Source organism: Leopardus geoffroyi, chromosome B1 (assembly GCF_018350155.1).
Source record: "Leopardus geoffroyi isolate Oge1 chromosome B1, O.geoffroyi_Oge1_pat1.0, whole genome shotgun sequence".
Classification (NCBI taxonomy): domain Eukaryota; kingdom Metazoa; phylum Chordata; class Mammalia; order Carnivora; family Felidae; genus Leopardus; species Leopardus geoffroyi.
The window spans coordinates 140,103,625-140,121,670 of record NC_059327.1 but is presented as its reverse complement, the minus strand read 5'-3'; the positions used below and the strand labels follow the sequence as shown (position 1 = coordinate 140,121,670).

The 18,046-nt window shown below is 41.6% G+C and overlaps 1 protein-coding gene across 2 annotated transcripts in view; it reads right to left on the bottom strand.

The window, feature by feature from the left end:
• ANTXR2 (ANTXR cell adhesion molecule 2) overlaps positions 1-4,473 on the bottom strand; it is a 154,169-nt gene extending 149,696 nt beyond the window's left edge. Inside the window, exons 1-3 of one of the 2 annotated variants that reach the window (XM_045473627.1) lie at positions 4,387-4,473; positions 2,262-2,333; positions 127-198 (exon numbers count right to left, since the gene is read on the bottom strand). In XM_045473627.1, the coding sequence (XP_045329583.1) occupies positions 127-198; positions 2,262-2,333; positions 4,387-4,445 (203 nt within the window). In that variant the 5' untranslated portion in view covers positions 4,446-4,473. Of the gene's footprint in view, positions 1-126; positions 199-2,261; positions 2,334-3,083; positions 3,949-4,386 lie in introns of those variants that run through there. The other variant, XM_045473626.1, reaches the window with a different exon arrangement.
• Between the last annotated feature and the right edge of the window lie 13,573 nt (positions 4,474-18,046).

Below are 18,046 nucleotides of genomic sequence, written 5' to 3'. Positions count from 1 at the left end.
AGAGCTGAATTGTCTGTGCATTTGTTTGAGTCCACTGAGAGGACCGAATCACCACTTGGAAATATCAATCATTCCTTCCAGATTAGTCTCTACTAAGAGCCTACAGTGAAATGATAATGCACTAACCTGTCTCCAGTTAATGGCAAAATAATGGTTGCTTGAGAAGAAAATACAATGAAAGATAATCTCATTTGAGGGCTGCAAAATAAGAAAAGAGGCAGTTAAAACATTTTTAAAAGAAATATTGATACAATACAGATATATAGTTACGGAGTCTCAGTTAAAATCGGACTCTGATGGTCCAGGCTTCTTTTAAATAGAACTCCCTAAATAGATACACTAACTCTGCTTAACATTACTGCATAAGCCATTTTGGATTCAACCAGTGCTTCTCAGCACTCAAGCAATCCTCCATGACCCATAGGGCCATTTAAGGAAGAGACTAACTAGAAAGATAAATTCTAGGCCAATGTAAAATCCTTTTGTAGAAAACACTTCTTCCCTTGGTTCTACCTCATCTCCTTAAAGGAAGCCAGACCCTTCTGAGTGATTGTCATTAACAATATTTAGGGCTACGGAGCAGCTGGTTTGATTTAATCACCACAATTACGATAGGAGTTCAAACAAAAGCTATCTGGAAGTAAGAATACTTATAGAGTGCCATGGACAATGTGAAAGAGACCAAGCAATGAGTTTGATTAGACATTTTCAGTTGCCCAAGTCTCAAACATCATATTTCTATATGGCAACACCTGCCCCAGTTAGCTACATCCTTTAAGCTTAGGCATTTATCTCACGTAATGGTTCTTGACTCCATGATACTCTATGCAACTATTACTAAGACCTGAAACTGCCCATAGGAAACAAAGATCTGTAAACTGAAGATCAGAATGATCTCAAAGACTTATCCATATTTGAAGTCATTCTCTGCAGCAGTCACCCTTTATTCACTTCCTACAATGTTTTATGAGTCAGTAACTAAGCAACTAAATTTGAGCCAGAGAACTGTGTATTACAGAATTCCAACGTGCAAACCAGACCAAATAAATAAAGGCCCCACTTCTTAAAAACGTTGTATTGAAAGGATCCGTTGCTTTCGATCAAAATCTGTGTGATACGTTCTGCACTCTCGGATTAAATCAGAAAATTTATAAACAACTGTCTCTACTGCCTTTAACATTTAAAGATATAGGGCTTATTTATTTTTCTTTCCTAGACAGTTTTACTTCAGACCCTGTCCAGAAATGAGAGTGTTATACTTGGCTTCTTAAGCAGGAGACTGATGATTGAACACGGACAAGCATACATTTTTATAGGGATAAGTTTACTGCTGCCAATAACCGAAAGCAAGGATTGCCTAGGCCTCTACAGATTGTTTGAAGTTACTTGCAACATGACTTTCAAAATGTTTTGATCATCCAAGCCTGTTTTACAGAAAACATTTGGGCTAACAAGACTGAAAGAAGCAATATTTAATGATACACTCCTTTTTGTGTCCTTTGCATTATCTTGATAAACTTGCATTTGCTCGTTGCATTTTTTCCTTTAAAAAAAGAAGGAAAAAGAAGGCTCAAAAGCCTGGTGTCCTGGGGTTATTTTTAAACAGAGATGCCACTAATTTCTAGTTACCTCTAAATAAGAGAGTAAGCTGGATTTCATAGCAGTTATGCTTTTTATAGGAGAGAAAACCAGTCTTTCCTAGTAAGGCTTATTGCATATATAGAACAGTTAAATTTTAAACCAGCCACACACCCACACATTGGGTAAACACAACTCGTTTCTTTAAACACACACAAGTGCCTTTTCTGGTAGTGGGTTATTAACACATGTTCATTTGAAGTTTACCAACACTTTTTTTTCTTAATGAGGACCTCTACAATGCTAAGAACTGTGTGGAAAGAAAAATATATTATGGATACTATTAGCATAAAATTTGTTTAATGTGATAAATTATGAGAAAGCATAACTTAAATTCAAAACAGATGAAAATTCAGAAAGGAAAAGACATTTGGAATAGTATTTGAAGATGCTTCCCCAGGGCCTGAGCCAAATTTCTGGGATCCAGATGATAAAAGCCCTGAACAACTGAAGGGCTGTCCTAATAACTACATGTATGTAATAATGATCTGGAGGCACTGAAAAATCAACATCTCAGTAAAGACTCTCCCTAAAAAGTTTTCAAAAAAGGGATACCTTACACTTCAGTCTACTTCCTTCCACCTCAAACCTCCCTGCCTAGAAAAGTAAAGTGGGAGAAATACCTCACAAATCTCTCTGTAAGTTGCTGGACAAAATTGTAAATTTCAATCCAATTGTTTGCCACACTCCCAGACCTGTAAAATGAAAACGAACTGATCAGAAAAAAACAAAAACAAAAACAAAAAATATTTACATAGGGTAACCTGACCTCCTCTTCAAGCAAAATTTAAGTGTATCAGTAGCTAAAACTTAGGCGCTAGAAGAATCAAGGAAATCAAGCCATCTTCTAGGACCACCTGCCCAATTGTTTGGAGTAGATCTCAACTCTTCAAAATAAACACAACCTCCCCTCACAGCAAATGAAAAACACCCTGAGTGTGTGGACCCTAGGTTTTCCTGGCCACAATGAAAGCGCAGTGATCAGGAGAAGACCAGGCAAACTAGCCAGTGAGGGGTAAGGACAAGGCGGGCGGGGGGGGGGGGGCGCGAGGAACAAGCCCTTCTGGGTTACAGAGATGCAGACGGCTACCCCAAACAGACACGCTCCCATTTCCCAAGAGGCCCCAAGACTGGCAAACAGTGACTACCCCACTTCCCCAGAGAGCCCAGCAGTTCCGGGCTCCTACGATCACCTCCCCCCCGCCCACAACACACACGTACACACACACACACACACACACACACGCACACGCACACGCACACGCACACGCACACACACACAGCCGGCACAGATAAGAAAGCGCTTGCCCTTTGGACAGGGCACAAAGTACCCGTCCTCGGGTTTCCAACACCCCTCCCCAGAGAGCACACACATCTCTGTCTCCTCAGCCACAGCTCATCCAGTGCCACCAACAGAAGACCCTGGACCTCCCTCCAGCACTCACTTGTCCAGGACGAAGTAGAGATCAAAGGCTCCTCTGCAGGAGGGCTGCTCCTGGGCGCTCACCAGCCCCCCAGGACAGCTGAGCACCAGCAGCCACAGCCCAGGGACCAGCCAGCTCCCGGGACTGCGGGCCAGGGACAGCCCCGCCACCATCCTGCGGCCAGGGGCCTGCGACTGCCTCCTGCTCGCAGCCCCCTCGACTCGACTCGGTGGGGACGCTAAGGTGGCAGGAGTTACCAGGGACGCACCCTGGGGTGGGGGCCAGCGAGCAGCGAGGGCGCCGGCGCCCGGGGCAGCAGGACCCACTAACTGACTGAGGGAGGGAGAGAGGAAGGGAGGGAGGTCCTAGGAGGACAAAGGGAGACACTGCAACCGCCGCAGCTGCCGCCGGAACTCTTGACGAATCCCAGTGGAAGAGCGATCCAGTCCTCCCCCTCCGCAGAGTTCCTGCAGACAATGAGGGCCCACGGCGACAGCGCTCAGGAGAAGTTCGCTCCAGGCTTCTGGCCGAGCCTTTAGCGGCAGCCGCGGACCCCGACCCGAAGCCCCATTCCGCCCGGAGCGCTGATGTCCGGCGGCTGCAGTGCCGGGCGGGGCAGGCGCCCTCGGGACGCGGGGACGACCGCGCAAACTTGCAGCGGAGATCCCCGTCCGCTCGTTCCCTTCCTCCGGCGGCCCGACTCCCCCCGCCCGCGCTCCAAACTTTCTTCCCAGTGTTCTGCTCTGGCGCGGCGCAGCCGGGCGGTCCCCTTTAGGGGAGGAGGCAGAGCAGGCCCTGGGGCTAGCGATTCCAGGGAAGCCGCTTCAATCAAGGCCAAGAGCAAGATCTGGCCAGGTCTCTCTCTGGGTGTCAGCCTGCGTCTGAGGGCGGGGGCGGGGCCTGATCTGAAAGCACACACGCACACTTGTGGGTTCGTGCCTGAGTTCAAGTTGACTAACGTTTGCCAGATTTTGAAAGGGGAAAAGGAGTTTACAAAAACAAGTGTCCCCTAGATACTAAACATATCCGTATAGCCTGCAGGCCTGGCCTATTTCAGCAGCTGTGCATAAAGGCACTCTGTGTTTGCGAGACCAAAGCCTAGCAATTCCAAGGGAGGTGGTGGCCTCCGCCCCACCCCCACTACCGCCGGCGCCTTCGCAGCTGTACTTGCTGCGGGTCTACCTCCCTAAGGCAACTTCCTCTTTGTAAACCTGGTTTGTAGTTTCAACTTGCAGAGCCAAAACGGGCGGGGGCGGTGGGCAGAAGGGGGGGGGGGGAGGGAGGAGAAGCCTCCGCAGAACTCGTTAGGAGCGGAAAGTTGTACCTCAAAATATTCCATCCAACTGGCGTTACCCCCAAGTTCCAAATAATTAAGAATTTCATCTCCTGGCAAGGTAGGCCGTCCTTGTCAATCTTGGGCCGGGGCTGAAGGTCCAAGGGCACTCACATTCTCTGCTTACTCATTCTGCACTTCCTCCCGTCTCCTCCCCATCACCTCCACCTGTGACCTCCCCGTTGTTGAAAATGGCTTTTAAAACTTGCAGTTTCACGGGTATGGTGAAAGGGGAAAATGAAGTATCCCCTCCTCCTTTATATTTTATTTAAATCGATGCTTTATGATAAAAAGTTCATGTAGTACTTAATCATATACTACCTTTTAGCGTCTCGTTTGTTGTCATAGGCATTTAACTTTTCACTTACATTACCTTCGATATACAACCAGATTTGTAAGCTCTTTGAGGATAGAAACCAGGCACTTTAAAAAGGTTTACTGAGTACCAGCTATCTATTAAGCTCTGTTCTAGGACTTACAGTGAAGGCACAGAACAAGAGCAGTCTGGTTGAGAAGGAAAAGCAGACAAAAATAAGTAAATGTCCATATTAGCAGGTGGTTTGCAGAGATTTCAAATATGGCAATATGACAGGGAATGACTGACTAGGTGGCTAACAAAAGGCAGCCAGCTATTCCAAGAACCAAAACAGAAATCCCTAGCTTTTGCAGGTCACCATAGGCATTAACTTAGCACATTTAAGAAACAGAAAGGAAAGCAGTATGGCTACAGCTTTGTGGGAAAGATGAAGTAAGAAAGGCAGGCTGTGGGCAGATTATGTGGCGCTTTGTAAATTGTGATAAACAATTCAGATATTTTACATTACATTACATTTATATTCTATTAAGTGTGATAGAAGCCCATTAGAGGAGTTTAGCCTCTGGGATGGGGTAGAGGATAAAGTGCTATGATCTATGTTTTTCAAAAATCTTTCTGGCTGATATGCCACAGTGTATTTGGAAGCAACAACAATGAAAGCAAGGAGGCCAGTCAGGAACCATTGCAGTATCAGGCCACAGTAAAACAGTACTTTGGACCATCGCCCCTACAGCAGCTTAACTGAGGGATATGAATGGACAAAAGCTTTAATAAACCCAGACAGGAGCACCTGGGTGTCTCAGTCGGTTGAGCGTCCAACTTTGGCTCAGGTCATGATCTCACAGTTTGGTTTGTGACTTCAAGCCTTGCATGGATTTCTCTGCTGTCAGTGCAGAGCCCATTTTGGATCCTCTGTTCCCCTCCCTCTCTTACCCTCCCCCTCCTTCTTATGGTCTCTCACTCTCTCTGTCTCTCTCAAAAATAAATAAGCATTAAAAAAAAAAAAAAACACAAAAAACAGACAGACCCACAGTCTGGAAATATTTGCTACCTGGAGATGGAAATTCCAGGACCATCCACTGGATCTACCACTTCTTACCCGTTGGGGTAGGGAGGGTACTGATAGGACAAGTGGTTGACTGAACGAATGGAAGATCATTTAGCCTTCTGTTAGAAATAAACACATTGTGGGGCGCCTGGGTGGCGCAGTCGGTTAAGCGTCCGACTTCAGCCAGGTCACGATCTCGCGGTCCGTGAGTTCGAGCCCCGCGTCAGGCTCTGGGCTGACGGCTCGGAGCCTGGAGCCTGTTTCCGATTCTGTGTCTCCCTCTCTCTCTGCCCCTCCCCCGTTCATGCTCTGTCTCTCTCTGTCCCAAAAATAAATAAACGTTGAAAAAAAAAATTTAAAAAAAGAAATAAACACATTGTGTTCAAATAATTGAACTCCAGAAGAAAGTCTAAGGAAAGGGATGGCTGTATTAAAAGAATCCTAATTCTTTCCTTCCTCCTTGGCTTCATCTTTTCTTGAGGTTCTGAAATTTTAATTCCTCTGTAGCCATCAGGTCTCCAGGGATTTGCTATCACCTTTTGTTTCACATATGGGTCCAACTATAGATACACTAATCTCCTTGAATTCCCACAACAAAGCTGAAACAGGCTGACCTTTTCAGGAAACGTGTATTAACAGCTTTTTAACATCTCTTGTCGAGGTTTTTAGTGTTCACCGTTGGTTAAAACTGGTCTCCATTTTCAACTTTTAATCAAGATAAAGGTATGATATACCTTTAGCAATTAATACTGTGTCAGTATGTGACTGAATAAAACCTGGGAGAAAAATCTGACAGAAAGTAATAACAACTGGTTTAAAAGGGGACAGAAGGTGAGGAAATAAGAGACAGGATGCCAACTATGTACTCTATCCTCATGATGAAGTATTTTAAACTCACATTTATTGGCTTTCTTTCCCCTAGCTTCTTGACTCATAACCTGCTCATCTTCTGGGACCGCACACACTAATCTAAGGATCTATCTTGTCCAGGCCTACACTAAAACAAAATATCTTGGACTTAAAACTTGTTCTTCCTCAAAATTCCCTGGACCACCTCAGGCCTCCTTACTTAGTCCTTCTTTCCTGACTATGAGACCAGCAGAGCTGATGGAATACTAAAGCATATTACCATTCTTTTGGTTATTTGTTTGGGTAATTAATTGAGCCCAGTTCTGGAACTTTTTTTTGTTTCACTCATTTGCTCATGGAAGACCTATAATAAAGCAGGGAATTGGCCTTGCCTAGCAGAAACCAATAATTAATCAAATCTCTTTCGTCTAGTAAAAATTAGGGAAAGGTCATTAATTATGGAGGCAACCAACTGTCCAGATTTGCCCCAGACTTAGGGGTGTCCAAGGAGATAGGGCTTTCGGCGCTAAAACTGGAGCAGTCCCTGGGGTGGTCCATGGCAAAGGAGGCTGTTGGTCACTCTGTTTCCAAGCAATAATGAGGGACAGTGTAAGCAAGGGAAGGTTTGGGAATTTCACCAAGCCATGAAGAAGGAGCAGTATCGACAGCAACCCTCTCTGTTCCCATCTATCAGGTAAGAGGCCTCCCTCGGGCAGTGTGTCAGCTGGACGCTAGCCAGGTAAGGTTTCAAGCTGACCTTTTTTGCCTCATGACAGACATGCTGGGACCCTGTGTAACTTTCCAAATCAAGAATAGGATGCAGAATGCAGACGTCTAAGCAGAAAGAGAGAGGTTAGACTGAGGTATTTAGATACACAAATCTAAAATAATTCTCTTTTATCAAATTATCTGGATTTCTGCTGAAGTATTTTGCTTCACAATCCATGCAAGCATCCATTCTTTGAAAATTACTGTTTGTACCAAACCAAACTTCTAATTCCATGTTAGAATCTATTATCGTGTTACATAAAATATGCTAATAAGTTCAAAAACATTTTAGACTCAGTATCATGCAGTTAGACTTGCTGGAGATTGACACTTGATAATTAAAACTGTTCACTATCATTGTCTACCTCCTTTACCTACAGAGCTCCTATGGAATTCATGTTCGATTTTATTTATTTATTTATTTATTTATTTGTCTACTTACTTATCTATTTATTTATTTACTGACTTTCCTTTAATTAATGTTTATTGATATCTACTGTGTAACTATTAATGTTCTAAGCACAAATCTTATATTCCCTGTTCTCAGGAGTTCACCTTTCCAATATGCTATCACCAAGTTTTTTCCATCTCCCCCAAAGCCCACAAACAACTGACAGAAAGGGCAAATAAATGACAATAAACAGGAAAGTAAAATAAAATACACGTATCCTATATGTGTAAAAAAAAAAAATCATATAATCGGGGCGCCTGGGTGGCTCAGTCAGTTAAGCATCCGACTTCGGCTCAGGTCATGATGTCGCAGCTTGTGAGTTTGAGCCCCGCATCAGGCTCTGTGCTGACAGTTCAGAGCCTGGAGCCTGCTTTGGATTCTGTGTCTCCCTCTCTCTCTACACCACGCCCACTCACACTCTGTCTGTCTCTCTCAAAATAAATAAACATTAAGTTTTTTTAAATCATATAATCTATATTGTTTTCAGTAAATATCTTTGTATGACACCCACAATGACAAATATGACTCTCCTGGAAGTTAAGTACCACACTGGAAGTGATTCATATCCACATTACATGTGGAGTGATTCATTACATGGTATCTACAGTGATTCAGAGGAAGAAAATAAATCTTCAGTATCTATAGGTGACAAAGCTTATTTAACTTTTATAGAATACAGTCATTACAAGTAGATTTCCCCAGTATCTGAACTAGTTCCTGAGAGTGAAGGAAATGTTTTGGGAAGGTTTGATTACTCCTAAATTAACATCTCTATGTATGACAACAGGGTCTGCATTTGGGATTAAGTGTATTTTAAATCCAGTTTCCCAGAACCAGATGTGAGACTCTGAGATTTGCATGCAGGATGTATACTGGAGCATGCTCTCAGGAGCAAAATGTTGGAGGGGTGAGGGAAGCAGGATGGTCAGAGGGAAGGTTGAAGCATGGCACAATTGCAAAGGAAGACTCAGCCAATCCCAGTGGCAGCTCTGGAGTTCGGAATGGTCTTTTACAATGGTCCTGAATTGAGTGGGGCAATGCGGCCAGTGTTTGTGTCCCCTCACGGACCAGTCATTAAATGTGGGCTGCCCCTACAGAGGAAGCATACCCTTGGGCAAAGCAGCTTCCTCTGGCTTAGGGCCAGTATAAGAAGAACGTCAGCTGGGAGCTGTCAGCAGCCAAGCTCCTGGCTGTGGGGAATGAGGGCCTCAGTTCTGAAGTAGGAATCTAGGTGATGCAGCCACAGCATCCAGAACATCCACAAAAAGCCAGGAGACGTGGCAGCTTGGTTGACGAAAGCCTTATTTCGTGTGTAATGTCAGACCTTCACAAACTAGGTCAGGCTCAGAAGGGTGTCCTGGAATGATAACGTCATGTATCTGTCTCCCTTCTCCAGATCAGTTTTGCAGTGCTCAGTGGAATGCCTCTATAGGAATGCCATATCCCGTCTTCCTACACCTACACACTTCAATGTGACTTATTTTCTGAAGTGTAAAGCCAATCACATTAATCACCTACCTAACAACTGCCAATGAGAGACCACTTCCAAACGATTTAAGGCCCTCCACAACAGCAGCACAGATTAGCTCTCTCTCCTTACCTCTGACAAGTCCCTCACATACACTAGGCTCCAGAGGAACCATGACAGTCACTGTACTATCATATATACAACTGCACCTTTGAGTCTCGCCTCATTTGTGCCCCCATTACCTGACATCATGTTCCAGGTGTCAAATTCGATTTCTTCTTTCTCTTCCTCTCCATTCCCTTACAGAACAATTCAGGCCGAAAGCCATTAGGTGGGTGCAAGCAAACAGTGTCAGGGTGGACAGGAGCTATAGTAGTCTAGAGCAGGGTGTCAGAAGCCAAGCAGATTGAGGAATATCCTCCTGGTGCAGGGAGGGGCTTGCCTGGCATGGGGTGTTGGAGCCCAAGAAGAAGAAGAGAAATGTCCACATGGGACGGTAGTGGCCTAACATGAGGAGTCAGAGAATGGCCCAGGTGAGGAGATCATCTCTGAGTGTGTATGTGTGCATGTGTGTAGCCGTAGCACTGTCCAATATGAGGTTCCTGAGCCTAAGAGAGGAGAGAAGAACTTCTGTACAAGAGGGATGGTCATTGTGGAGTAGCTGGAGTCCAAGCATGGACTTTCATGCAGGCATGTCACCCCCACTGCACGGTATCAAAGCATGAAAAGGAGAGGAGGGAGTCTATACTGGAAGACAAGCTGTCCAGAATGTTGGAACCTGAGTGGGGCAATAAGGCAGCTGATAGCACAGTGCAGGGTGTAAGAACCAGCAGTGTGAAGAGGAATTCTGCACAAGGGAACCAGCTTGATGTGGAGCTGAACCCAAACAGAGTAAGGAGAGCTTCAGAAGAGGGAGCAGACTGGCAGGGGATACTGAAACCCAAGTAATATAGAGAGGACTTTTTTGCAAATGTTACACCCCCCCCCTCCCACAGGGTGTAGAAAGTGCCCAGGCAATGCAGCAGCCAGGTACAGAGTGACAGAGTCTGAGTGGGGGTGCAGGGTGGTGACAATGTCAGTATTCCTGCAGGATGAAGGAATCAGTGTTGGGGGGAAGATAGCAGTGGTGACAAGAAAGTGGTTACATACAGAAAGATTGATAAATTAAGTAAATACAGATAGTGGAAGCTACATTTTTCACCATCCGATAAGGAAGCTACAAATTAGGAAATGGGAAAATAGTTATTCTCAAAAGTCCTTGACACATCTTGACACAACTTGATTCATCTTCCAATTTTCAAATTCTAGTCATTTTGCTGTTCATCAGCATCCCAGCTGGGGAAGAGGTGAGAATCAAAGGAAACAGAATAGAAAAAGTTGCCTGCAATGGAGGACACAATGAATGCACTCACTGCACATCTAACTCCCCTCTACCATGTTTTTCTGCATGCTAGAAAAAACTTAATGTGGGCATTTCCTAAACTGCCCTATAGGTAGGTCTCCTTGTGGTTTAGAACCCACCCATATATGCTTATGCCAGACTTTGAATCAGAACCAAGTTTCAGAAGGAGAGATGACGGCATGAAGTATCCTTTTTGCTGGTGCAGGTCACAGCAATGAAGGTGTGTGCAAGAGGCAGCATCTGGGACTCTTTAGGTGATTTCCTGGCCCACCTCCTCCCTGATCTCCTGATCTCCACAGAGCGGGCAGGCAGCTCCCTTACAGCCCAGTGTGGACTGCACTTGAAGAGTTGTTCCTGAACTCGGCCTTCACTTTCCTTCTTCAACAATCCACATGACTCTCTAAGCTGTTTACACTCCTTAACAAATACCTTTCATTTAAAGAAGCTATACTACATTCTGTTTTCAAAGACATCTACAATTTCTACCATTATGTAATCTCTATGAACCTTAAGTTAGTCACTTTGCCGGCATCTCTAATTGCAATAAAAGGTTGTAAATGGAAAAAAAAAGATAAGAAATTGTGAATTTTTGAATTACCCCTTGCATTTATTTGACATAATTCCTCTCCTTGATAAACTCAGATACTCTGGTGAAAAAGGGAAATTAGATTTTAAAAAAGAAGAAGATCCAATCTACTTCTTTGAGAATCTTGCAAGATAAGTACAAATCTTCTTAGCTGATTATGGACACAGAAGTAGGATTTTTTTTTTTTTTAATTTTTTTTTTCAACGTTTTTATTTATTTTTGGGACAGAGAGAGACAGAGCATGAACGGGGGAGGGGCAGAGAGAGAGGGAGACACAGAATCGGAAACAGGCTCCAGGCTCTGAGCCATCAGCCCAGAGCCGACGCGGGGCTCGAACTCACGGACCGCGAGATCGTGACCTGGCTGAAGTCGGACGCTTAACCGACTGCGCCACCCAGGCGCCCCAGAAGTAGGAATTTTAAATAACAAATTCAAAGAATGGGAATGACTGTAGATAGAAACAGACAACTCAGAAGGGATACAAAACAAGTTACAGCTAGGAATGCTTAAAATTGCAAAGGACATAAGTAATCTTTCAATTTGCTTCTCCCAGGCTATTTTAAACAAACAAGTTGCATGTTTACACCTACTTTTAAGAGGTTACAATACAGGATAGCTTGGAAGAATTTAAATTATCCTTGTAATATTTATTTTATTATGTATTATAATAGTATAAAACTTGGAAAATAATACAAGTGAATTTTGATAACAATTTATAGTTTTTAAGATACTTCTACCTACATTGTCTTTTTTTAAATGTTTATTTATTTTTGAGAGAGAGAGAGAGAGAGAGAGAGAGAGAGACAGAGCATCAGTGGGGGAGAAGCAGAAAGAGAGGGAGACACAGAATCCAAAGCAGGCTCCAGGCTCCGAGCTGTCAGCCCAGAGCCTGACCTGGGGCTCGAACTCACAAGCAGTGAGATCATGACCTGAGCCAAAGTCAGACACTTAGCCGACTGAGCCCCCCAGGTGCCCCTATCCTCATTGTCTTTTTGATAAATATTTCAAATTTTCAACCAGCTGGCCTTAGATGCTGGGTGCATTAAAAATTAACAGTATTTCAATCTTAATTCTTCCTTATCTCTCACCTCAAAAGAAACAAACAAATAAAAAAGACTGAATGACCCTGGGAATTATACCTAAGGATGATACCTAAATGACAGAGTTCCTAGCTAATCCATTCAGCTGGGAAATTCAAGTTCGTTTTTGTTTTCTTGCCTGCAATCCGTCATGGGAAAGGGGCATCCTAGACCTTTGTCTCCACCATTTTCATAAAGCAAAAGAAAAAAAAAATTAAGTCTCTTCTAAGCTAAGCACTAATTTAAAGATTTTGTAGGCAACATGAAAAAGAAAACTTTTTTTTTTTGCTTGTTTCAAACTTTTTTATATAACATTTAAACAGTCACAGTGTTTCTGCTCCAAGATATTTAAGCTTTGGTATAAACTATTTTTTTAGATAAAAAAGTTTGAAATGTAATTTTGCTATTTGGAGTGCCTACCATAAGTACTACAATTAAAAAGATTTTTCATAGTTTGAGTCCTTGTGTTTCTCATGGAAACCGCTTGATTAGTGCATATCCAACTTTATTTTAACAGCACATATGGCACATAGATTATCTATCCCAGTTTTCTTGGGAAGTTCTTTGAAAGGAGCAGTAGGAAAGTTGTCAATCCCCAAATGGCCAATGGGTTTCATATGTAGCAAATTTGGCTAGCAAAAATACAACTTAAGTTCAATAATATTGGACCACAAGTGCCTGAGGATAATTTTTAAAGATAACTAAACCAGAGGTTTGCTTTTGACCCTGATCTTTTTACAGAGTTAATATAGCTTCATCAAATAAATGGAACTTCAATTGAAAAAATTCATTTTTACAAATGTTTTAAATGTATTAATCAAATAACTATTTAATCCTTACTCTCTGCAAAGCACTGATCTTTGGGATACCCAGAGTCTGTTAAGAAAGATACCCTAGTTATATATTTTACCGATTGAACTAAGATACTTAAACAAATAACCATAAGACTGAGAGTAAAGTGACATGATAGAGGGCGATAGAAATTCCAAAGAATGAGAAATTAGTCTTAGCTGGAGAGATCAGGATTAATAAAAGAAAGAGCATTTAAACTGCATCTTAAAAGATAGGTAGTACTTTTAAGATTAGTGCGGACAAAGGGAAGAAAGCTCCAGGAGGAAAAGGCATAACCAGCTTCCATCTGAGGGTGGGGAGTGATAGGATAGCATCAGTTACTGAGTTGAGTACAAGAGCAAGCATATTTTTAAAAATAAGCACAACTTTTTCACTACCTTCCTTAGGTGTCTCATAGTATTACTTGTATCATAGTATTAATATTGCGTTTGGTTTTGTTTCTATTTTAGAGAGAGAGTACGTGAATGGGGGGGCGGAGAGGAGAAGAGAGAGAAAGAGAGAATCTTAAGCAAGCTTCACACTCAGCATTCAGCTCAGAGCCCAACTCAGGGCTCAATACCAGGACCCTGGGATCACGATCTGAGACAAAATCAAGAAGCGGCAGCTCAACCCACTGAGCCACCCAGGCACCCCAGCATTGTGTTTTAATCATGCATTTTATTATGCTTTCTCTGGAGTACTGTCATCATACTTTTAATAGGCTGACCACATATTATCTTAAAAGTTGATGCAAAGGCATTATGTATAGGAAATGTGCCTGGGGAAATGACAGTTCCCCTGTGTCCCACCCCAGCCCCCATCCAAGGGAACAGAATCATAGAATAATGAATGTATAAAGCATCTAAAGGGCACAGAAACTTAATATCAGTTGAGTGCTGAGTGCATGATGGGATAGAGTGGAAAGCAAAACAAACAAATTTGGATAAGGTCCAATACATAGAATACTTTAGGTCAGTCCTGCCCACCATCTATTTTTATAAATAAAGTTTTATTCAACACAGCCATTCCTGTTTGTTTACTCACTGCTTGTGGCTACTTTTGTGCTACAATAGTAGAGTTGAGTAGTTGAGACACAAACCTTATGTTCCAGAAGCCTAAAGTATTTACTATCTGGTCTTTAATAAAAAAGGTTGCCAACCTCTACCTCAGGTAAAAACATTTTAGTGTATGTACATCTTTGTGTAGAAAAAGTAAAGATAATAAATTTAAACATCAGAGAGGTTTGAACAGGCTATGCTTTTGGAAGGACACTCAGGTTACTGTGGCAAGACAAGTTAGAGAGGAGAGACACTGAGGAGGCAGGAGCCCTTAGAACTACTTGCAAAATAGATAAACTGTAGTATTATTACATTGCTTTTTATTTTGCCTTCAATGAAATACTATAGCCTAGATTCACTCAAAATTGTAAATTTAACAGTAAAATCAGAAGAGTGACATTCTTAAGAGGGGAAAGGTAAGGGAATTTCTACACCTCAGAGGAATATACATAGGTAAGATGTGCCTGGAAAAGAGTTGGAGATGGAGAGACTGTGCATGGACAGGATGGGAAGGCACAGGGGAAACAACATATGGGAAATCTCATTGTTGGAATAAGGTCCCAGAATATCTTTATAGTTAATAGCAAGTCTGCCATTTCTAAAATAGTCTTGAATTCAATTCATGAAGATCATCCCAAGAAAGAGGTAAATGTGGTTATAGTATCAGATACCAATGTGAACCAGGTAAAGAAAAAATAAATATTGCTAAGCTATAAAATGTCTCATGGAAACTAAGGAGAGGATTGTAATGGCACTTATGGATGGGACTACAGTCTACCCTGGAAAGTCAGGTCCCAATATCAAATTCTCAGGCAAGAAGGTTTTGCTGTGTTGATTTAGTTCAGATCAGGTGTCCACCCTGCACTGCAGGTCAAGTTCTGAGGCATGAACATGTAACCACTCATGAACATGTAACATGGCAGACAGGGTGCTGTCCCTAATGGTGAGAGGACATTTCCCAGAGACGGGAAGAGAACTTCCTAGGAAGATACTTCCCAAAGGTGTCCTCCACAAGAAATGTAATGCCTTTTGTAGAGTCAACAAAGAAGCAAGATTCACTTTGCAAAAATTCTGCTTTCAGCCACATTCTTTAGGATAACTCCGTTCCACAGAGTGCAATATCTGTATTGTATATACCAACCTATCCTATCTCCTCTCTCACATCAGACAAAGAAAGGGCTGAAAATGGCTTTTATAGATTAATTTTTAAACAATTATAGTCAACATCTTGATTGATAATCCAACCAACTACTAAAGAGAAATAAAATGCAGTGCATAGTTCAACCAACAAGCTACTGTTTTTGAAACTCTGACCTTGACAAATTTGCATTTTAAAGACATTCATTAATGATTTCCTTTCTGTGGCACAAATACTGAATATAAACCAAGGGAGCTGAGTATACACAGACATCAATATGTAAAAGATATTGCTGATAAATTCATTGCACCTTGAGGTGATTAGTTTAAAACTCATTGAATTTCTAGTCTTTGAATTAATGCCTTTTTTGTTCATACATGCTATAATACAAGAAGAATCATGTGGCAGTCAAAAAAATAAGCTAACACAGTTGATATCTTCACCATTCATCATATTCTTGACACTTCTAACAAAATGGTTTTCCACCCTGAATTGACAGTCCAAACAGAGGGACTTCACATAGAATTTTAAACTGCATTCATGTTAGATGCTATCACAACACAATACCAAACTCATGAGATCAAACAAATAATTTCTCTTTTCCCTGATGCAGACTTAAGAAGCGTATCATCCCTTTTAACTAGTAATCCTTCTTACAAGAGTATCTTGTAGGAGATAAAGTGCATTGACATTCTTCATACATTACTCTATGCTGGGATTTAAACTGAAAGCTAGTTCCATGGGGAAACAAGGAGAAAAAAAAATAGTGTTTTAAACTCTCCTTCTGTGGCTTACCAAGAAAATTAATAGTGCAGACTAAAATATATATATGTGAATGTGAAATAAATTTCTGAAGCATTATGACAAATATTTGCAATCACCGCTTTACTCAAAGCTACAAGCTGTTCCATTTCCAGTATATAGGAGGATAAGCCCTATGATTGGATAGTCAGACTTCCACTAGCAAAACAGGTATTTAATATTCTTGATCCTAATGATTCAGGAAAAAGTTCTGGATTTTATTGGGGGAGTATTTTTCCTCTCCCTCTTTGTCCTCTCACCTTAACTTTACTGACTTATTGATCCCTATTTATACACATATGTCTCTGAAACATTTGCTTGTGAGCGTGTAGATGAATTACTTCCCATATATTAGCCTTAGGACCTGCCTCAGATAAAGAAGGTATTCTTTCCTTTTTACCTGTGCCTTTAATTTTTGCATCTTCTTGAGATTAAACATTCATTTCTTCCAAACTTTCTTCTCTGGTGCTGCACTTGGAGCTTTTATACAAATTATATATTCCAACCTTCACAATTACTTTTCGTCTTTTCTGAATGAGAAAATTGAGGCATAGAAAATCCAGACTTAGCTAGTATACATTGCGGAGCAGAGACTTAAATTCAAGTCTTTAGATGGATGCCACATGTAGTTTCCTTTCCTTTCCACAATGCCTTGGTCCTTGCTCTACATGGCCTTCCCACTGAAGGGCACAACTTCTCAGGCAGCCCTCTCTACACAGGTCTCTGCTTCTAGAATCTTCTCCTTCCTGATCTATCCATTCCCCATCCCTTATAAATCATCTCTCTATTAAATTATCTTTTTGAATGTTTTCTGTTTCCTGCCAGGAACCTGATTAGCACGGTGTAACCCTAAATAGCATTCTCCAACTCTCTACCAACTTCTATCCCACTTCCCATTTCTACCATGCTCCATCTCAACTGCTCTGTCCCTTGCTCCCACTGAAGTACTCACTCCTGCTATCTTTGTTCTAGACAAACAAGCTCATCAAGCTTTCCTCACTAAAAGAAGATAATCTGATTTTTTAAACATTCACATTAATATTTAGATCACTAATAAATAAGTAATGTATTACCTTTCTACCCCATTTCCAACTGGCCAACAGTATTTGCATATTTGCCTTAATCTCAAAGAATAAACATCTCATGTCAGCATGCCAGGCATGTGCTGCAGGTGGCTTACGATCAGATGTTCTTGACCATTAAGCTCAAAAGTCTGTAGTTAAGAGGAGGGGTTTACAGCATTGAACTTACTCTCTCCCTATTTTGAATCTGATTGGTAATAAAAGCATCTAATAGATAAAACTTGATAGGTAATACATTAAATTAAACAAGAGTAAAAGAGTGTGTTTAGATGGAAAATTTCCAAAGAGCTTTCAATACAGAATGCTTATATATGGTCTCCAGTTCTAAGCATATGGGCAGTTTGCTTCACTAAAAATCAATCAATCAATCAATCAATGAGATAATATAGTCAAATAGTTTTCAATGAAAATATTCTTTGTCATCCCATGTAATTTTCCTATCTAATATGCAGGCAAGAAGTCTTGTATACATTTCAACTAAATAAAATATGAATATAAAAAATATGACCATTTAAGAATTTCCTATGGACTTTTTTTAAGTAGGCACATTAGAGAGGATTGGAGACTGGATTGTCTGTACATTATCAAATAATAACCCAAATAAAAATATGCTTCCAGACATGTACAGATGGCTGTTTTATAATCACTGAAACTTAAGAAATGATGAAATATGGCTGGCCTTTAGGTTTCCTGGATGAAGACTAATACAGGATGATTTAGCATCTGAGGATCCAGAGGATGTATAACAAGTGTTATCACCAAAATAATGTTGGA